At 35.7% G+C, this 22,970-nt stretch overlaps 1 protein-coding gene across 6 annotated transcripts in view; it reads right to left on the bottom strand.

The window, feature by feature from the left end:
* The window catches only part of PIAS1 (protein inhibitor of activated STAT 1), a 116,141-nt gene that overhangs the window by 13,139 nt on the left and 80,032 nt on the right, over window positions 1-22,970 (bottom strand). For all 6 annotated transcript variants that reach the window (XM_038580802.1, XM_038580807.1, XM_038580805.1 and 3 more), the window contains 3 exons: window positions 21,477-21,582; window positions 11,286-11,359; window positions 1,011-1,171 (listed from right to left, as the gene is read on the bottom strand). In XM_038580802.1, coding sequence (XP_038436730.1) covers window positions 1,011-1,171; window positions 11,286-11,359; window positions 21,477-21,582 — 341 coding nt within the window. The remainder of the gene's footprint in view (window positions 1-1,010; window positions 1,172-11,285; window positions 11,360-21,476; window positions 21,583-22,970) is intronic.

Raw genomic sequence — 22,970 nt, 5'->3', positions numbered from 1 at the left:
TGAAGGTGGCGCTAAACAGTTGAGCCACCCGGGCTGCCCAGTATTACTCAATTTAGATTTATTAATGATCACCGTCATTTCTCAATGATTAAATGTAAAACATTTAAGTGACACATTTACGTTTTTCCCATGATTGGTCTGCTATTTTTCAAGCTCGAGGTGACACTATATTGCTAAATGTATCCCCTTCCTAATAGTACATCTTCAGACTCCTAGGTTTTCTCAAATGCTGTAGGTAAGCTGCCTTAAGTGTTTCGCTGGAAGTATAGGAACTGTCAAGAAGATCCTTCTTTCCGCAATTTATTTTTGTTCAGTGGCAAAAAGGACAAGGAAGGAGGCTAGTGGATAAGGGGTACATTTAGAGAAACATTCCAAGATGTCTGGAAGGAGAGATAAAACATAAGAGTGTTAAATAAAAAAAAGAGAGACTGTTATGACTGTTATGATGCTGTAGGTGAACAAGAAAGACAAAGACAAGTATTTCAGAGGAAACAGAGAAACCAAGAAAGCTGCTATTCAGCATGCTGATCAGTTTAGGCAGTCTTTACAGTGGGGAATAGGTATGATGAACCATGACTGAAGCAAGAGAAAAATCTGCAAAAACAGGTTAACTTCCACTAAAAAGTCCAATTTGGGTGAGCTTAAGTTAACCAGAGTTTCACAGTGCTTTCACTCTTTCTCTAAGGTCTGCATGGCTTGGGGTAGATGGATTCATGTGAGAAAAAGGTGTAAGCATACCCTGCTCAGAACCAATGGTACTTTAAATGGTAAAAGTAAGGAGACACAAATGGTAAAGGATGCACTTCCCAAATAGGAGGATGTCAGTTTAAAAAGGAAAAATACTCGTGATAGTACTTACTTTGAAAAGTGTGAATTTCTAGAATCAAGAAAATCCTAAAAATGTATTACTCAGAAAACACTACCTGTAGAATTTTCAACCTAAACCTGGTTGGATAACAAATCCAGATAACAGATGGCCATTCCATGGTAAACACTTTAAATTGACATACCCATCAATAATAAGGTGTTCGTATGGAGCCTTCTTATCACAGACAGGACAAACCCAGGTTGGTTTTTTCTCATTCATCTGAATATAAAGAGTTGCATCAAAACACTGCAGATGAGAACATGTCAGGGCCCGACATGGAATTGTCAGCCGCATTTTACCAAGCTTTAAAAGAGGGAGACAAAAGTAAATATTAGACAACTGTTATTCAATTTAAGTTTTGATAAAAATCTCCTGAAACACAGTATGTATGTATTCTAACTTAAAGCATATTATATTTACTTTCTGTCAATATGGAGGAACATTAAACACATTTTCTATGAAACCTACATGTTAAAAAATTATACTATATCTTTAGATATTAAACACAGTGACTATGGAAGTCTACAGCAAGGGTTATTCCCACCCTCATCCCCAAGCTCACAGATCAGCTTATGGAGTAAAGAATCATGAACTCCTTAAAATGATATGCAAAATTCTGTAAGTTTGTGCATTTCCCTAGGGATAGCACTTTAAGAGTTTTAAAATTTATTCATTTGAAAGAGAGAGAGAGGGAAAGAAAGAGAGCATGCACACACATGTGCACAAGTGTGGGAGGGAGGGGCAGAGCAGGAAGGAGATGCATACTCCCCACTTAGCAGGGGGTCCAATGCTGGGGCTCAACCCCAACCCTGGGATCACGACCTGAGGCCAAAGCAGACCCTTAACCGACTGACCCACACAGGTGCCCCACCAAATTCTTAGAGTAGTCTGTGATCCAAAAAAGTTTAAGAATCACTTTACTAGGGATTTGGGAAGTGGAAAAACAATGTCTTATTAAATACTACAGGATACAGATATAAAGACATTCACCGTGATCTCTGAATGACAGCGGTTCACAGGTCAAAACAGAACGAAGGGCAAGCACTCCCCAGGATGTTTGGCACAGTTGCCAAATGGCAGCTCCGAGACAGAAGTCAAGAGTGTGCACTCTGTATTTCTTCCCTCACGGGGCACACCATCAGAGACAATTCAGCAAACATCCCTTAGACCTCTAGCATGTCCACCATGTTATGAGACTTTCTCTTCTCACCTTGAAATGTTGCTTAGGCTGAGGTTAAGTAGAACCTGTCCCATGAAAAATGAAACCTACTTCATCCAGTCCCTGAGCTGCTGCTAGCTTGGGCCCAGGGGACAGACACTGCACTGAGAGCTGTCCCATCACAGCTCCTTCCCTGGAGGTCACCTCACAGAGTGCAGCTGGGTTACCACCATGGGGCCCTGGTAAGCAACTATGGCCATACAGTAGAGAAGTTATCTACTTTGAATAACCACACTGTTTGCTAACCAGGAAAAGATTTCTCACATACTTGCGAGCTTGAAAAACAAAAAGGCTTGAAAAGGATATGAGTTAGGATGAGGAAAAAAGGAGGAAAAGGATTTTGGCTAAGAAGAATTTCAGGGAAATGTGCAATTTCCTACTCTACCAAGGAAATTAAGTGTCATTTGTGGCCTTAAATTATTGTTCTGGTACCAATGATTTACTGTGCCTCTAGGAAAGCCACTTAACCTTTCTGGGCCTCTTTTTCTATCTCCAAAGTAACACTGTTTCCTCCTTACTTCAACAGGATGTACTGATGAAGAATAAAACAGGACCCAGACTGTGCTATAAGCTTGTGAGAAGGGAGTAATGCCAACTTAGAGTGTCAGAAGTTTGGACAGGAAAGACAGAAAACTGACAGCTCCCTTCTCTGGGTGCCCAACTCTACCCTGTGCACTACTAGGTACTACTTGTTTATATATGTGTTTCCTCCTACGAGATGTACTGCTATACATGAGACTTGGTTTCTTATTCCTGGCACTTGGAACTGTATGTGCTACACAGCAGGAAGATGGTCATGTGTGTGGACTAATAATGCCTTGGCTGTACTTCACTGACCAGCTCTAGGATGGACCGGACCACTCATGGAGTGTAGGGGGCTGTATGCAGTACTTTATGAGGCAATTCAGAGTATGAATTCTGGAGTCAGACTACCTAAATTTGAATTTACTTACTGTGGGAATCCTGAATCTCATTTAGTCTCCCCGAGTCTAGCTTTGTAAAATGGCGATAAAAATACCATCTATGTCATAAGATTGTGGGATTTAAATTATGTTATGTTTATTGTATACTGCCTGACATATAGTAAACTAGTGCTCAATGTATGTCACCTATTATAATTAAAGTACAGAAACATTATCTGTTTCAAATTACTTTGTAAGCTAGTAGGAGACACACCCACATTTCAGCTCAGCCATTCTTCCATTCTAGCTCACCTAATATTTAACAACTCTTTCCTCTATTTTACTACTATTCAATTTTTATGATTTGATTTATATGAACACCTGATGAAAAGGCAAAAAAGAACAAAGCAGTTCTTATAACACAAGAATCATCTATTTACTGTCAGCCAAAATACACTGCATTATTCCAGAAATATTTTCCAAATAACAATCTGCTTGGTGGCGTTAAATTAAATTTTTATATCTGAAAGCAGACCTTCACTTACCTGAAGTGCAAATTCCTACTGAGCAGGTATTTTTGCTACTGCCTAAATACTAAGTAGAGAAATCACTGGCTGGAAAATCCTTTACAAATACAGTAATCATAGACAAAGTCCACGAATTGCAGAATTAGTAGGCCATTTTGGATAGCTTATGAAGACAGCAGATAAGAAGGTAAGACATAAAGTCTGATTCAGAATCCAAGCCATAGGCTGTAGAATGTATACTCTGAAAAGCAGTTATTCTCTACACAATCATCTCACAGACTTTTCTCCCTCTAAGCCTCACTTGTCAGCTCATCTTTTTGGTGAGAGAGTTACTTTCAGGGCCTGATGATCAGCCACACTTGACAAATTTACCCAGAGTTTTAAGGAACATTGTTATGTGAAGGATGCAGGAAAGACATTTATAAATGGTTACAGAAAAGGAAAAGTTCACTTCCAAATGAGCTGTTTATTAGCTGTCACACAAATGCTTTGCTTCCCAGAATCACTAAGTAATAAGTGTTTTATGATAATACTCCTCATATTTCTGATTTTAAAAACAGTTTCTAAATCCTAAACACTTATCTACAAATGGATACTGATTAACATGGTATCAGGAAAAAAGCAGAGTTTTAAACATCTTCATAATTACCAATTTCCCTTTTTCCTTCATAGGGCATCAACCCCCAAACAAGTCTCTCAATGCCACTAAATTTACTATGACATAATAGTACTATTTAGTAACTGACGAGGCTGCAAAAGAAAATACCCTACACCTAGATACGTTGAAACTAGCTTACATCAAAAGGGCCCTAAAAAGTCAAGAACATGTATTTTTTCCTTGTAAAAAGAAAAGAACAGTGATATCAAGAATAATTTCACAACTTCTTCATTATCATCAACAGTATTTCATAAATAAATTTCCAAGGGTTTTTTTTTCTTCTATCAACTCCAAGTCATTTGTATAGAAGTTCATAGGTCTGGGGAGTATTTCACAAAGTAGGTTCTTAAACATTCCTCCAGTTGTATTTTTTTTTAAAGATTTATTTATTTTAGAGAAAGAGAGAGTGAGCACAAGTGGGGAAACAGGAGAACCGCAAGCAGACACCTCACTGATCATAGAGCTAGATGCAGGGACAATGAACACAAGGCTCAATCTCACAACCCTGAGATCGTGACATGAGCCGAAACCAAGAGTTGGATGCTCAACCGACTGAGCCACCCAGGAGCCCCTCTTCCAGCTGTATTTTTAATAAATCAGAACTAAAAAATACCTAAAGAGCAAAAACATTTCTAATTATTTTCATTGCCTTTAGCTAAATGGTACACAAACAACAGGAACTCATTTATTTTGAGCTGTGTATATCACAAGGGCAATTCAAATGCACAGTCAGATATCATATTTACATAGTTCAAAGAGAACAAATCTCTTTTATTATTCTATAAATTTGATATATAGAAGAGTTGTCGTTACCAAGTTCTACTTTTTGGAGTAAAAACATACCTAAAATATATTGTCTTAATGTTCCAGAATAATTGTAAAGGGATTTTCCCTTCGGCCAAATAGAAATCCATAAAAGTATTATAATTATGGATTTTATATATATAGTTGTTTTTTTCTATAATCTGAATTTTAAAAGCAGATGTCAATTTAAAATGAACTGCTAAAGCTGTTGCAACTAAAAAAAGGGAGGAAACGGGGGCGATAAGGCAAGAAACATTAAAGTTGGCCCATTATTAAGAGGTGCAACAGGCAAAACGTGATTAATATTTTCTAATAAGACAGGGCAGCCCTGGTGGCTCAGAGGGTTAGTGCCACCTTCAGCCCAGGGTGTGATCCTGGAGACCGGGGATCAAGTCCCACATCAGGCTCCCTGCATGGAGCCTGCTTCTCCCTCTGCCTGTGTCTCTGCCCCTCTCTCTCTCTATTTCTCATGAATAAATAAATAAAATCTTTAAAAGTATATAATTTTCTAATAAGATAAAGATCACCTGAACTATAAAATCCAAAACTAGTTCTCTAAGTAAAAACGCCAAGATTTATAGCACAATGCTTATCTATATGAATAAATGCTTCATCTAATGATATAAACATCACATATATTAGAACAACTATAAACACTTTTAAAAGGAGACTGCAGAAAAACAAGACTTCTTCTATTGATTTAAATGGAAAATGAAGTTTCTGCACTTTACTAAATTTCTCGGTCTCTGAACTGGTATTTTCTAATGGAATGGGATGGTAAAAAATCACATGGAGGAGGAAAATAGATACAAGGGTTTGGGGGAAGGAGGGTAGGATAAACAGGTTACTTTTTTTTTTTTTTTTTTTTAAATCTTTGTCTTCTTCCTACCTTCCACTTCCTTGGTCTGTGAGCCATTTTCCTAATGTTAAAAAAAAAATGCCAGCTTCCTTTACACTATAATCTGTTATAACATTTATCTTAATGTTCTTACTTAAGAACCCACCCCATGACTCTGGCCTGTATTTTCTATCGTGGTAAAAACATGTAATATTAAATTTACCACCTTAACCATTTTGAAGCATTCAATTCAGTAGTGTTAAGTATATTCACCTTGTTGTGCAAGAGACTTCTTGAACTTTTTCATCTTCTAACGCTGAAACTTGATATCCACTAACACTAATTCCCCCTCCCCCCTAATCCTTGGTAACCACCTTTTATTTTGTTTCTATGGTCTTGACTGCTTTAGATACTTCATATGAGTGGAATCACAGTGCTTATGTTCTTGTGACTGGCTTATTTGTTTATCAGAATGATTTAGAGGTTCATCCATGTTGTAGCATAGGACATGGCTTTCTTCTTTTTAAATGGTGCATAGTATTCCACTGTATATACATATTTACCACATTTTCTTTATCCATTCATCTCTCAAAATACATTTGGGTTGCTTCTACCTCTTAGCTATTGTGAATAATGTTGTAATGAACATAGGTGCACAAATATTCTCTTTAGAGATCCTGCTTTGAATTCTTTTGAATATATACCCAGAGGAGGAACTACTGGAGCATATGGCAAAACTTTTTTTTTACTTTTTTGGAGAAACTTCCACACTGTTTTCCAAAATGGCTGCAGCATTTTACATTCCCACCAACAGTGTACAAGGGTTCGTTCCAGTGTCTTTACATCCTCACCAACATTTGGTATCTACTCTTCTTTGGATAGTGGCCATCCTGATGGGTATGAAATTAATAATTCATGTGGATTTTATTTGCATTTCCTTAGTGATTTGCAATGGAGAACATCTTTCCATGTGTTTGTGGCCATTTGTAAATCTTCTTTGGAGAAATGTCTATTCAAGTCCTTTGCCCATTTTCCAATCAGGTTGTTTGTTATTGTTGAGCTGGAGAAGTTTCTTATATATATATATTTTTAAGATTTTATTTATTTATTCATGAGAGACATAAAGAGAGAGAGAGGCAGAAACACAGGCAGAGGGAGAAGCAGGCTCCATGCAGGGAGCCCGATGTGGGACTCGATCCTGGGACTCCAGGATCATGCCTTGAGCCAAAGGCAGATACTTAACCACTGAGCCACCCAGGCATCCCAAGTTTCTTATATTGTTAACCTCTTATCAGATATATGATTTGCAATGATCTCCCACTCCATAGGTTTTTTCACTCTCATTTTTTTTTTTTTTGACATGCAGATTTTAAGTTTGGTATAGTCCTTCTATTTTTGCTTTGCTACTTACATTTTTGGTGTTATGCCCAAGAAATCACTGTGAAATTCAATCAAACTATCCCCCTACATTTTCTTCTAAGAGTTTAAAAGTTTAAGGTCTTTAATTCATTTTGAGTTACTTTTTTACATGTGGTAGAAAGGCCCAACTTCCTTACTTTGCATTTAAATACCCAGTTTTCCAGACACCATTTGTTGAAGAGACTTTTTTCCCCCTTGCATAGTCTTGGCACCCCTGTTGAAAGGTAACTTGGTCCATAAATGCAAGAGTCTGTTTCTGGGTTCCCTATTCCATTATTATAGTCAACACTATTTGTCTTTATTTCTGTACCACATCATCTTAACCATAATTACTGTTGCTTTGTAGTATGTTTTGAAATCAGGGAATGTGAAGCTCAAACTTTGTTCTCATTAAAATATTATTTTTGGCTCTCTGGGGTCCTTTGAGATTCCACAGGAATTTCAGGATTATTTTTTCCTATTTCTGCAAAAAATGCCATTGGGATTCTGATAGGGATTGCACTGAATCTGTAAATCACTTTGGGTAGTACAGATATTTTAACAATATTCAGCCTTCCTATCCATGAACCTGGGATGTCTTTCCATTTATTTATGTCTTCTTTAATTTCCTTCAGCAATGTTTTATACTTTTCAGTGTACAAATCTTATTTCTTGATTACGGTTATTCTGAAGTATTTTATTATTTTTGATGCTGTTGTAAGTGGAACTGTTTTCTAAATTTCCATTCTGGATTGTTTATTGTTAGTGTTTAGAAATACAACTAAGTTTGTATTTTGATTTTGTATCCTGCAACTCTGCTGATTTTGTTTTTATGTGGAATCTTTAGGGTTTTCTACATAAAAGACCATGACATCTATGAACAGAGATTATTTTACTTCCTTTCCAATTTTTAGGTCTTATTTCTTTTATTTGTATAATTGCCCTGGCCAGAATTTCCAGTACTCTGTTGAACAGCAGTAGTGAGAAGGTGGGCATTCTTGTCCTATTGAGTATCATGTGTGCTTTCGGCTTTTTATATATGGTTTTTATTATGCTGCAGAAGCTTCCTTCTATTCCTAGTTAGTTGAGTGTTTTTTATAATGAAAGAGCATTGAACTTTGCAAAATGCTTTTTTTCCATCAATTGAGATAATCATATGGTTTTGTCCTTCATTTTGTTAATGTGGTATATTACAATGATTGATTTTTTAAAATTTTTATTTATTTGAGAGAGAGGGAGGGAGGGAGGGCATGAATGGTGGGGAGGGGCAGAGGAAGAAGCAGACTCCCTGCTGAGTAGGGAGCCCAACTCTGGACTCAATCCCCTGGCCCAGAGATCATGACCTGAGCAAAGGGCAGACACTTAACCGACTGAGCCACCCAGACACTCCACAGATTGATTTTTGTACGCTGAACCATCTTTACATTCCAGCTACAAATCCCAACAACTGGTCATGGTGTGTGATTTTTTTAATGGTTTGGTTTCATCTGGTTTGGGGATCAGGGAAATGCTGGATTCAAAGAATGAGTTTGGAAGTATTCCCTGGTTCCTCAATTATTTGGAAGAGTCTGAAAAGGATTGGTGTTAAATGTATTTTAAACATAAGGTAGGGAGGTGGATCCCTGGGTGGCTAGGCGGTTTAGCGCCTGCCTTTGGCTCAGGGTGCGATCCTGGAGTCCTGGGATCAAGTCCCACGTTGGGCTCCCGGCATGGAGCCTGCCTCTCTCTCTCTATGTCTATCATGAGTAAATAAATAAAATCTTTTTTTAAAAAAATAAATAAATAAACATAAGGTAGGATTCTCTGGGGAAGCCATGGAGTGCTGGGCTTTTCTTTGTTGGCAGATTTTTGATTGGTGCTTCACTTTCTTCACTACCTATAGGTTTGCTCAGATTTCTTATTTCTTCATGATTCATCTTGGTAGGTTGTAAATTCCTAGGAATTTATCTATTTCTTTTTTAAGTTGTCCTGTTTATTGGCACATAATTGTTCACAGTAGTCTCTGATAATCTTTATTTCTGTTGGATCAGTTCATTAGTTGTAGCATCTTCTCTTCCATTTCTAATTTTAACTATTGAAGTCTACCCTCTTTATTTCTTAGTCTAGCTAAGAGTTTGTCAATTTTGTTGATCTTTTTGAAAAACTAACTCTTGGTCTCATTGTTTTTTTTCCTATTGTTTTTCTATTCTCTGTTTCATTTATCTCTGTGCTAATCTTTGTTATTTCCTTCCTTCTGCTGATTTTGGGTTTGTTTTTCTTTTTTTAGCATCTTGAGGCATAACATTAGGCTGTTGATTTGAGATCTTTCCTCTTTTTTTAATGTAAATATTAACTGCTATAAACTTCCCTCTTCCTACTGCTTTTGCTGCATCCCATAAATTTTGGTGTATTGTGTTTTCATTTTCATTTGTCTCCAGATCTTTTCTGAATTCCCTGTGATGACTACTTTAATTCACTGGCTGTTTAAGAGTGTATTGTTTAATTTCCACCTATTTGTGGATTTTCTTGTTTTCCTTCACTATTGACTTCTAGTTTCATCCCACTGTGGTCAAAGAAGATACTTTGTATGACTTGAACTTACTAAGGCTTGTTTTGTGGCCTAACACGTGGTCTATACTGAAGAATGTGTGATCTGCTATTATTGGTGGAGTATTACATGGTCCAATTGATCTTCACTGTTTAATTCCTCTGCTTCATTAGTGACTTTCTGTCTGGTTATTCTATTCATAACTGAAAGTAGAGTATTAAGTCTTTTACTATTATCATGTTGCTTTCTATTTGTCCTTTCAGTTTTATCAAATGATTGCATCATGTATTTGGGAAAGAATTTTAATAACATTAAAAAGGATGGAATCAAAATACTTTCCCTAAGAAAAAGATTGGCTATTTTAAGGAATAAAGAAATATAAGGATATATACAAGAAGATAGGATTTGGGGGGGTTTTATTAACTCCACTGTACTTTTTTCTATAATTTTACAAAAGCCTAATAATGAATAGGGGTTCCCTTAGCAGTAATTATGAAACAAAAAGTTTTTCTAAGAGCTACATCAAATACAGTATTATACATAATCTGTGAGCTAATGGCTTTTTCATCTTCTGTTTGAGATTTTATAAATTATAAAAGACTAAGATGGACAAAAAAATTAGTTTCTGTTTAAATTATTTGTTTAAGAATATAATAACTTCATCTTCATCTTAGATTAGCAGGATTTCAATATTAAAAGCTTTCAATATCAGGCCTGCCCAAACAATCCAGGCATGTCAGGAAACAGCTGTGTCCTCTTATTCTTCATACTTTCTCCCTAATTTAGATATGAATAATTTGATTAATTATAGAATAAAAGATAATTAAAATGTCAAAGTAATTTACTCCTAGTTTTTCACATATTTTTGTACGAAAGCTACATTCAATTACCACTCCTATAACTGTGGACCTAATATCAAACTGGCTAAGAAAGAAATCTTAGCAACATATTTTTTTAGGGAAATCTTTTCACTACGAGTTTAATCATCTGGTATGTTTTGGACCTTATACTCATTTTGTACAAATGATTGATTTTGACCTCATTTTCTGTTTTAAAAATATTTCTAGGTTATTTTTATATGCATAACCAATTCAGTTATTCAGATGAAACAGAACAGTTTTTAATTGGTAGATTCTTACAATGTAGTCATTGTTGGCAAATGGTTAAACTAAATGTGTTGGTAAATCATAGCTAGATTTCTATTCAAAAGGATACTATTTTAAAAATGCAATTTTAATAAATGCATCAAGATAATACACATTCCTTATCTGAAGACTTTATACTTGAGTCTGAGAAATAATCATTAATCATCACAGCAATATTTAAATACAGCTTACTAAGAGTAGAAAATTTTTAGACTTAAAAATCTGGTTAGATTCCAAATCTTATAACTAGATAATAATGTCTTTTTACTTTTCAGAAACTGTGACAAAGGTGGGTACATTTCAAAAGTAAACATCATTTTGCAAATATTGGAAATACTTCATAAGAGGAGAAAAATGTATGTTGAATCTTCTTGAAAGCAAGTATTCGTTAACACTTACTGGACATAGTAGAGAAACCCTTAGGCTGGTTGTAGCTATTTCACTGTCTGGATCCGCAGTCAATTTCTCTTTAACTGAAATTCATTGAAGAAAAAACAAACAGAACATGTTTATTAAAGATACATCAGTGATGCAACATAAGAAAAAAAGAACAAGCAACTTAAAATGAGAGGTTAAAAAAAAAAAAACCTCAAAAATCATCTGTTCAATTATCTCCAATTAAGTGAAAAGTTAAAAACAATTATATGATTTATAATTCCTATCATAAGCAAAAGGGAAATAACCATATATCTATAGACTGACTATATTTCCTGTAAGTTTCCTATTTCTCATTCATGGAACAAAACTGCATTGTGTAACATATAGGAAATTTCTATAGTAAGCTGACATAGCAGAATCTTTTCCTTTTATGATTCTAAGAAACTGAATAAAGTTTTTCTTTCTTTTAAACTATGACCATTATCTTTTTTGCCAATACTGTTTTTAAAGAAATTAATCAATACTGACTATAAAAACATTTATAAATTTTTCCAAAGCTCAGATAACGAAATATTAATATATTTATGTTAATATATTATTTCTATTTTTCTATTAATTAAATTCTTAAATTATGAAAATACATTAATTCTTTTCAAATTATGGAAAGAAAAAAGTTCAACTGCTTTTTCCCCATATAACTGAGTTTTGTATTTATTTATAAACTAATTATGCTATCTTAGACAAGTCAATCCTCCTCTCTGAGCTTAATTTTGCTTCTAGCAAAATAAGAACCCACGCTAGATAATCTCTAAGTCTTTTTAGCTCAAACTTTCCGTGGTTTTTACAAATGGAGGCACTAGTAATAATGGCTGTTCTGTCACTTGTTGTCAGTCTCATATAACAAGGACCTACACACTTCTCAGGAATCCTGAGGCATATGTTACTTCTGAAAACCTAAGTTTGGAACTTCAATTAAACCACACTGGAGTGAAACTAGAAATGTGAAAATGTAATACTCCAGTATTTTTAGAAATTATTCCACAGTGACTTTGAAATCTGTGAGTGATGTGGGCCCAAGTGGAGTGGCTGTGTACATAGTCAATCACAGATTTCAAAGCTGTGGCACAACTAAGTATAACCAGAGTTAATACATAGTAGAATTAAGAAAATGGGGAGTAGAAAACTACTCCAATAAGGAAGAATGATTTCAGAGTAGATGTCTGTTGTGCTGATAACCATTTATGAGAATGAAGAGTCAGTCTTGCCTTTATTAAACATGGTGATCAATGCAATCTGGATTTTTTTTTTTTTGAGATGGTCCACATTTTATTCCACTTACTTTTTAAAGTTTTATTTATTTAAGTAATTTCTACACCCAATGTGGGGCTTGAACTCACAACCCTGAAATCAAGAGTTGCACGCTTTTCTTCTGACTGAGCCAGCCAGGTGCCCCAGTATGGTCTACATTTTAGATATTCTGTCTCCATAAATTAACAAATCTCAACTATGATACACATCAGAACTACCTACAATGTTTCCGAACTTGTAATTGCCCACTGATTCAGAAGGGGAAAAAGGGATACCAACGGGTCTTTTTTTAAAAGCTCCAGATGTGATTTTGATGCCAGAGTAAAAAGTCATTTACATTTGGCCTGGAAATTCCAGATGTTTGAAATCTATATAATTCATAGGCTGCCTCTCACAGCTGAAAAGGCATAAAATCCCTAGGTTTTAGTTTGGAAAATATAGTTACCACATCACTTATGCTATATAATACCATATGTGAATTACGGAAAGTGTACCTGTGTCATTATAGACCCAATATTAGTCAATCTTTTCTTATAAAGATACATTTAACAAATAGTATCTTTTTAAATAAAGGTAGCATAACCATCATACAATATAAGCATGTAAACAGAAATGTAATGGATTGCTAGCCATTCTGCATGCTGCAAACCTTCACCACCTTCACCACCTTACCCTACTCACAGCAATGGAAAGTTTGGATTTTATCTATTTAAACTTCCACTTATATAAAGGAATACAACAGACCATAATATCTGTGTTATGCAAAACAAAGTTCACTGGTTAGTACTTCCTAAAGAAACTGAAACAGGAGAGGAAACCTGAAGTAGTGGTTAAGAATACCAGGATCTAGAACCAGTCTAACTTAGAATCCAGATGTTAGCCAAGTTATGGGAATAACAGCACCTCATAGCAATGTTCTAAGGATTAAATGAATGAATACATATAAAATGCTTTAAGATAACAATATTCAATAAATATTAGCTATTGCTACTTAACATGTGATTTGTATGTTCACTTTCTCTTAGAAAAGGCAGAATTTTCTGAAATTATTTTAGAATCAGCAGGCCAATTTCTATTTTCTTTTTTAAAAAATAAAAAGCCTTTGATTTTTGCCTCTGCTAGTATAGAATCAATCTTAGTCAATCCTTTCATGTGAAGACACTTTAAAAGATCCTACTAGGATACTGATTAGATTGGGATTAGATTCAAGATTGGATCTTGAATTTAATCTACAGGCCAATTTGGAGAGAGCTGACATCTCTCCAATAACAATACTGAGTGTTCTGATCCATTAACATGACATGTCTCCCCATTATTATTAAGGTATTATTTTAATTTCTCTTGGCATTATTTTGAAATTTTCAGCATATACATATTGCACATATTTTGTGAGCCTTTCATATTTCTGGATGTTATAGTAAATTCTTTGTTTTATGAATTTCACTTTCCATTTTACTATGGATTATCTTTTTAAATTTTAATGGAAGTATAGTTGACATACTGTATCATCTTTTTATTAATTGACTTAGAATTGTTGACTGTATTCTGCAACCTTGCTAAACTCATGGATTAGCTCTAGTAACTTTTTAATAAATTATTTGGGTTTTTTTTCTACATACATAATGAAGTCATCTTCAAGTAAAGACAATTATTATTTATTCATTTCCAATCTATATGTTTCTTTTTTTCTTGCCTTATTGTGCTGGCTGGGATCTCAAGGGCAAGACTGAACAAAAATATTAAGAGCAGATATTCTTTCCTTTTTCCCCATCTTATGGGGAAAGCATTCAAGTTTTTCACTAACTATAATATTAGCTAAAGGCTTTTTGTAAATGCTATTTATTACACTGAAACTGTTCCCTTCCCTTCTCTTCTATTTTGCTAAGAATGGATATTGAAGTTTGACCAGATGTTTCTTCTGCACCTATGGAGCTGATCATATGATCTGTTCTTTTTTTTTCTTTTAGTTTGCTGAGAAGGTGAATTATACTGACTGATTTTCAGATATATTGTATGAACCTGATATTCCTGGAATAAACTCTACTTGGTTACTATGGATTATCTCTTTTTATTTTAATTGAAGTATACTTGACATACTGTATCATCTTTTTATATATCGACTTAAGAGTTGTTGACTTAGTTCAAACAATTCTGAAAAACAAAGTTGGAAGACTATCTGACTTTAAGACTCACTACTATCAAGCTACAGTAATCAAGACTGTTGTATTAGCATAAAAATAGGCTTATAGGTCAATGGAAAATAACAGAGTCTCAAAATAGATTCTACATCTATGGTCAATTGGTTTTTGGTTTTTGTTTCTTTTTTTTCTTTTTTGTCAATTGGTTTCTGAAAGGTAATTAAATGCAGAAAAAGTTTTTTCAACAAACGTTGGAACAACTGGGTATCTATATGGGGAGAATGAATCTCTAACCTCACCTTGCATCATACACGAAAATTAACTTAAAATGAATTGCAAAACTAAATCTAAGAGCTAAAAAAGTAAAACCTCTAGAAAAAGAATGTTTAACCTTGAGTTAGGCAAAGACTTCACAGTACACAAAAAGCACAAACCTTACAAAGAAAGAGGGAAAAGATTTGAACAGATACTCTATCAAAGGAGTTATAAGAATACCAAGTAAGCATGTAACATCATTAGTCATGAGGAAAATATAAATTAAAACCATAACAAGATACTATTAGACACTAAAATAGCTATAAATCAAGGCAACCTGACAATACAAAGCACTAGTAGGGATGGAGAAAAACTTGAAATTACATACATAATTGGTAGGAATGCACATATGGCATATACATTTTATAAGAAACTATCAATCCATTTTCCATACACATATCATGTGACCCAGCTGTCTGTGTTCTAAATATTTGCCCAAGAGAAAAAAATATATATCTATAAAACTGGGATATCCATATGCAAACTGTAAATATTTTAGTAGCTTTACTTGTGATAATGCAAAACTGGAAACAACCTCACTGTCCATTAATTGATAAGTGGATAAACAAACGATGATACAGATTAATGGAATACTACTCAGTAATAAAGAACAAACTACATAGATGAGCCTCAAAAATATTTACTAATGTTTTAGAAAAGACAAAACTACAGAGACAGAGATCACATCAACAGTTATAGGAACTGAGACTAAGGGGATGAGATGAACTGCAAGAGACCACAGGGGAAACTTTCTGGGATGAAGGATGTTCTATATTTTGATTGTGGCAGTGGTTCATGATTGCATGCACCTATAAAATTCATCAAACTGTACAATTAAAAAGGTTAATTTTTATTTTTGTAAACTATACATCAATAAACATAACCAAAAGAAAGCAGAGAAGGGAGGAGTAATCACCATGTTAAATTGAATCACAAGAAAGTGAGGGAAAATAAAGTAAGCAAAATCCTTATAACATGTGGGCAAGGGAATAAAAAATAAAGACAAGTCATAATATTTACCCTGCAACCATCAACCAACATGTGGAAAGTCTTCTAGGAATTAAAGTTTTCCTGTGTCACTGAGTACAGTGGTGACAGTATTTTATAATATTACCTATAATAAAGTTATAGCGAGCCACATTTAAAGTTAATCTTTAAAAAAATCTCTGTTATCATGACTTATGAGAGTTAGCCACCAGTCAGTCACATGTGGCTATATTTAAAATAAATACAATTTAAAATTCAGTTCCTTGGTTGCACTGGCCACATTTCAGAGCTCACAGCCACATGTTGCTTGTAGCTATTACACGGGACAAAATGTACATTTCCATCATCACAGATTTCTCTATTTCTGCTGCTTTAGAGTTGTTTTTTAATAATTTCTATTGTTCCTTAATATCAGATTATTTTATAGTCATTCTTTTAGAACTTTAAGGCTGTAAGCAACTTAACATATTAAGTCGAATACTTCATTTCAGAAGCAAGGAAACAGAAGCACAGAGACGGGATTTTTATTCTGTCTCTTTTAATCAGTTTACCTCAAGAGAAATCTGAGGATCTACTATACTCCAGGAATCGTGCACTACGAATTCAAAGATAAATAAGATTAAATTCCTGCCCAAGAGGAACTCAGTCTGGTAGAGAGTAAAGATGCTCAGTGGGATCATCTCTAATGTGGTCTAATGGAAATATGTTCAGGAAGTTAGCTGAAAGTCAACTTATCTACTCCGGGGGGTTCTGAGATGCCTCCTGGAAAAAGTGAAGCATGAAAAATAACTGGAGTCAGTCAAAGAGGAAGCAAGTTTAGAAACAGAACAATACTGGCAGAGCAGTGCATAAAAGAAAAGAATTCAGTATTTTGGGAATATGAAGTATAAGAAGAAGGGTGAATACAGATGACACTGGAAAGTAGTAAGCAGGTGCCACTTCATGGAAAGCTGCATCTGCCATGCTAACAAAGCTGGAGTTTTTACTTCACTGATGTTAACAAGTCATGGACTACAAGGGAACAGTAAGATTAGATCTGCATTAATCACTTAGGTTGCTACCAGGAGAGAGATACGAAGAAGGATATATTATTGAAGAATAGGTTTTTTTTTAAAAGATTTAATTTATTTATTCATGAGAGACACACAGAGAGAAAGAGGCAGAGGGAGAAGCATGCTCCATGCAGGGAGCCCGACGTGGGACTCGATCCCAGGTCTCCAGGATCACCCCTAGGCTGAAGGCAGCGCTAAAACGCTAAGCCACCCAGGCTGCCCAAGAATATGTTTTTAAAATAAAGGCAGAATATGAGAGCTTAAATGAGGGCAGCGATGGTAGGAAGAGAGAAGACAGATTTGAGAAATATTTAGGGTGGAAGTTTGATAGGGTTTGGTTTTAAATAATTGAATCTGAGGAACCAGTGGAATGTTTTGGTAAGGGCAGTTAGCTAGCTATACACATTTATATTTTAAATTAAGTGGAAAGTCTGGGATGAAGGTATGTATTGGGGAGTCGGTGCTAATTTAAACCACAAGACTAGATGTGATTATCTCTAGGCAAAGTATGCAGAAAAGCGGACCAAGGATGACACCCTAGGGAAAACAAACATTTAGGATGCTTCCCTTAAGAGAATCCACTGAAAGCAAGTGATTGAGAAGAAAGAGCCAGAGAAGAGACTTTCAAGGAGAAAGTGGTTGGTGTGAAATACAGCAAAAATATCTAAGATGAAAACTGGAAAGATAAACTTTAAATCTGGCAATCAGACTTACTTGTGACACCAGTGGAATGACAGGGGCTAAAAGAGCACAATGGGTTGCAGCAGGGAGAGGGACAGCAAGGGTAGAGCACTCTAAACAAAGTGGGATGAGGACAACAGGAGAAACACAAGAGCTCTATCCAGAGTAGAGGATAGCTTGTTTTTGTATTTTTTAAAGGATGAAAAAGACCCAACAGGGAAGGCTGACAGGAAGAGTTCATAGAGGGACAGAGAGCAGATAAAGGAGGGAGTGAGGTCTCATAACACTACTTCTGAGCACCTCCACCTGGATGTCTCATAGACATCTCAAATACTAGTGTAAACATACACTCGGATCTTTCCTCTGCACTCCAATCTTTTCCACACTGTTTTTCCATTACAGTAAATGGCACTGCTATCTAACTGGCTTAAGAGGCCTAGAACCCCTCCTTGACTTCTCCTTTTCCTTCACTCACCACATGTAATTCACCACTGTTGCTACCCTTCAACAGTTCTCAAGCCATCAACTTTTATGTCTAGCATGATTACGTATGTTCAAGACACTATCACCTCTTACCTGGACAACAGGTTCCTAACTGGCCTCACTATGTCAGTCCAGCCTCTCTTCAATTCAGTCTTCAGAGCAATCTTCTTATTGCCCAAATCTGATCATGCCACTCTGCATGAACTCCCCCCATGGCTATCTCTATGGACACTGTCCTCCTCTGTTCTCTCTGATCTAGCTCCATAGGCCTTGTCTCTTGGCATTTCCCTCCCTCTCATCTTAGGACTTCACTCCTCTTCACCCTTATAGTCTTGTCTTAAACATCACAGCACCAGAGAGGACTATATTCTTCTGTTGTCACCTCCAGAGTTCCCTGTCTTTCTTCTTCAAGGCACATGTCACAACTCTAATTCATTAATGACTTGTTCAATCATTTAATTCTGTCTTTCCCACCAGACTGCAAACTTCTAAGGGATGCAGAGACAGTGTGTGTCTTAATGCTATATTCTCCTGTGCCTGGAACACTGTAGACTCTTAATATAATTTCTTGAATGAGAAGAATAAATGAATAAAAGATTAACTTGGAGCCGAAAAAGGGACATTTCCTCCTGAGACTGAAGAGAATAAGTAAGGATAGGTACAAGTATAGATAAGTTGAAAAAGCAGTTATGGTGGCACTAAGATTACGGAAGAAATAAGATAGGTGGGAGAATTCACACCCTATAGCCCCAATTTCTTGCAGTGGCAGTAGGCTGACAGAGGGAGAGTAGTGTCTGAGTAAACTATGACCAAGGTTTAAAGTGACTGCTGCAGGGAAGAGGGAAAGGTGATAGGAATGTGACCAAAAACTAGTAAAGAGCTGCCTTTGTGATAGAGGGGACAACTCTTTACAAAGGCAGAAACAAAACAAAAATCTACTAAACCAAATGAATCAGAGTAGATTTCTCTATGAGAAGTCTCAATATTACTAAGTTTATTCTTTCAAGAACATAATAGTGCCTGACTTGATGAATACAACTCTGCTAGCAGAATTTACTGATAAGATTGAGAATAACTTACTATGAATATATTTTTAGGTAATTTGATTCTTCAAAAATATCTGGAGAAACCTGTCAACATTTCTTTCTGTCAAGTTGTTTTATACAATCTTTTAATTATACAATCAATTTATTCAGAATGTTCTTTCTTTATAGATATCATAAAGGCAAATAATCTGCTTTTTAGCCAATTACAACGAATGTCTTATTGGAAGGATCCAAAGTAATGTTCTATTGGTTCTCCAAGCCAATAAAATAAGATATAAACTGCTACAAAAATCCCACCCAATCTGCATCTACTCTCCTCTTCCAGCATTGTATCACAGACAAGATAAACAGCCTCTGAAATGAGACGTTTTTGCTGCTTAATAGTGACTAACAGTGTTTCCTTCCTGAAAATAAAATAATCCTAGGCTCACCTTCCCACTCTCCCTCCAGATGGTGCTCAACTACAAGTGGGGAAGAGTGAACAGCTTGAGCAAAAACAGTTGCCTTACTACTACTACTACTATTATTAATAACAGCCTCATCTGCCTTATTTGTTGGTGTTACTTTTTCCACACAAGCTCACATAATTCCATAACACTTTCTGATTAGCTGAGATTCTAGTGCTATGTGGCAAATATGAAGATTTCAGTAGAATGACCATGAATGGACTTCAGCAAGTGTGAAAAAAGAAAAATTCTTGTCTTGTATTCTCATTCAAAGCAGATGCTTATCCGTTTTCGTCTCTGTCTCTGCCAACTGGTGCTTTCTCTCCCCTAGATCCCAAGCCAGGGCTGTCATTGTAGCTCTCCACTGTCTTTTGAGGAATATCTACAGAGGCAGTAGCCAAAAGTATGTTCCTCTTGACTCAGGATTATTTTCATTTTAAAAAGAGTTCTTTTTTCTTTTCTTCTTTCCTTCTTCTCTTTCTTTTTTTCTTTCCTCTCAGATTTTTTAATGTATTTATTTGACATAGAGAGAGAGCCAAGCAGGGGGAGCAGTAGGCAGAGGGAGAGGGAGCAAACTTCCCACTGAGCAGGGAGCCCAATGAGGAGCTTGATCCCAGAACCCTGGGATCATGACCTAACACCAAGGCAGACACTTAACCGACTGAGCCACCTAGCCGCCCCTAAAAAACGGTTCCTTTAATGCAGAAAGTCCTTCGATGAACTACTGAGAGTATACTGCTATTCTGGAGTTAGTGGGATCTTTTACTCTGGCACAGAAATAGGTTGGAGAAAAAAAAAAAAGATAAAAGCTATGCCACAGAGGAAAGTGAGAGAAAGCTGGCCCTACTACTATAGTACTTTTCACCAGAGTGTGTCTAACAACAAATCTGAGAGTGGGTTTCATTAATTAACTCACATAAAGAACTGTTAAAGAGGAGCTAATTCCTGCCTGTAAAAGTTTTGTTCCCTGAGACAGAACCATCCCCAAATCCATCCATAAAGAATCTATCTCTCACAAAGAAAAGAACAAAAGAAGAACTTAGAGGTGAACTCTTGGGAAAGGCTGCCAACCTCTGGCCTTCATCCTCAAAAACTGAGGCCAGAAAGGTCAATTTGCAGACCTTGCTGCATTGCACATTCTACACAACAAAATGAACCATCTAGTTATTCATAACTATGAATCTAGACTTAGAGGAGCTTTAGAAATCATATGGTAACAACTTCTTGTTACAGATGAGAAACATGAGACTCAGAGAAGTAGTGACTTGTCCAAGGCCTACAAAACTGACTAACAGCACTTGCTTCGTTATTATTTTTACCGTCCCACTGACTCTCCTTTTATTTTATTAATGTAGGGATACTATCATCACATACCCCTGCACATTTTTCCTGGATAAACCTTAAATATAAAATAACTCTCATGGAATACATGCCAAAATTTCCTGTCTTCTAGGATTCCATAAACATTTATTTATTTTATGAAGTTTTAGTAAAATATTCTTCTGTATTCATTTACTGGCTTCCTAATGTTAATCTTAAGGTCAGTAAAACAGAGACTATAAAATATAGGTCATAACAAAGATTAAAACTACTTCTAAGTCCTGATTTACTTTGTGCAGAAAACAAGTTTTCAGAGTTTTGAATCTTCTATGACAAGCTCTAGTGAAAAAAGAAATTTCTTTTTTTGAAAATTTACTACCCTAACCTTTACCGGAATAGTTCAGCTGCATAAATGAAATAAGTTTATCATACGTACTTAAAGCTCTAGAATGATCCGGATTCCTTATTCCCTTTGCTCGTAACCTCTGAAGAAGAACTGTTGAGGACAACTGTTTTACAAGATACACTGCCATGGAATAGTTCTGGAAAAAAAAAAAAAAAAAAGATGTAGAAAAACAACATATATAAGTAAATAGTACATCTATTTTAATCCCACAATGATAGGGAAAGAAAACTAACACTTGTTAAAACACCTACTGTGTGGCCAGGTACTATCAGGTGTTTTCACAAACAGGAATTAATTTGGTCCTAACCAAAAAGCTGCTGAGGTGGTCATAAACCTACTTTTATGGACGAGGAAAGGTAGGTATAAAGAAGTAAAAGAATTTTGCAACTTTCAAGCAATAAAGCCAGGCCTGTCATGCTTCTATATTACCCGGCTACTTACACTTGAAGCTAATCAACCTGAGGCACTATATAAAAAAACACTGTTAAAACTAAATATAAACCAAGGCCAACAGGATGTCAAAGTCACTATAAACCACATTCAGTAAGTAATAGATAGATCTAAAATAGTAGCTATTTAAAAATTATAAATTAGATTGGCTTCCTAATCTATACCATCAAATCTCTCTTTATACCTCTAACTAGTTTTGAAAGACCCTATGTGAGCCATTATCACAAAGAGAGGGAATATTAAAGATTCTCAAAGAGAAGCTGCTGGTTTGGCTAATGAATAGATGAGTATCCATTACCAGGAGAGGACTGGTAGAGGAGATGGTAGCAGAAGAAGGGAACAAAGAAAACAGTTAATAAGTCAAGGCAGAGTGAAGGGTACATGACTGAATAAGAGAAAGAAAAGGGGCTGAGGCTTATTAAGGATACGAGAGAGTGAGCTCTAAGTGAGAAGGCCCACTTTCCATTTGGTGTTGGGATCAAGAGGAAGATCAAGAGATTTGGAAAGAAGCAAAAGGAAAAGCACTGCCACCTTCTAGCTCACAGCTAAAGTTTCTGAAGCCCTCTTAACATATACTATCTACTTAATTTAAACCTCACAGAAGGCCTATATGAGATGGGGAGGATAAGTATTTTTCTAAGTAAAGAGTTCATGAAAAAGAGGCATGAAAAGATATGTCATTTGCTCATTATCATTCATCCGCTTGGTGGCAGAGCTGGCACTAGAACCCAGGAAGAAAGAGTATGTAAGTCAGGACAATGGACTTAAGGGTCATGGCTAGTGGAGTTCTCTAGTTCTTGCTTTCACACATCTTGTTTGCTTTGACCCTTCTAAACTAGTCCAATGTATACTACAAATTTCAGACTTTTCAAAAAAGCATTCCCCTCTTTAACGACAAGAGAAAATATCCTACAGTATCCTCTGGAAGGCCAAATTTTCATTTAGAGTTCAGAAACCTATCCATGTTCAGGTGTTACATATTTTCTGGGGAAAAAAAGGAAGTGTCAAAAAAGCTAATTTACAAAGAACCTTCAAACTTGCCTAAATTTTAGAGCATAAAACACACCAATCTAA

The sequence above is a fragment of the Canis lupus genome, chromosome 30 (genome assembly GCF_011100685.1).
Source record: "Canis lupus familiaris isolate Mischka breed German Shepherd chromosome 30, alternate assembly UU_Cfam_GSD_1.0, whole genome shotgun sequence".
Taxonomy (NCBI): Eukaryota; Metazoa; Chordata; class Mammalia; order Carnivora; family Canidae; genus Canis; species Canis lupus.
Note: the sequence above shows the minus strand (reverse complement) of the source record. Positions and strands in the feature narration are given on the sequence as shown.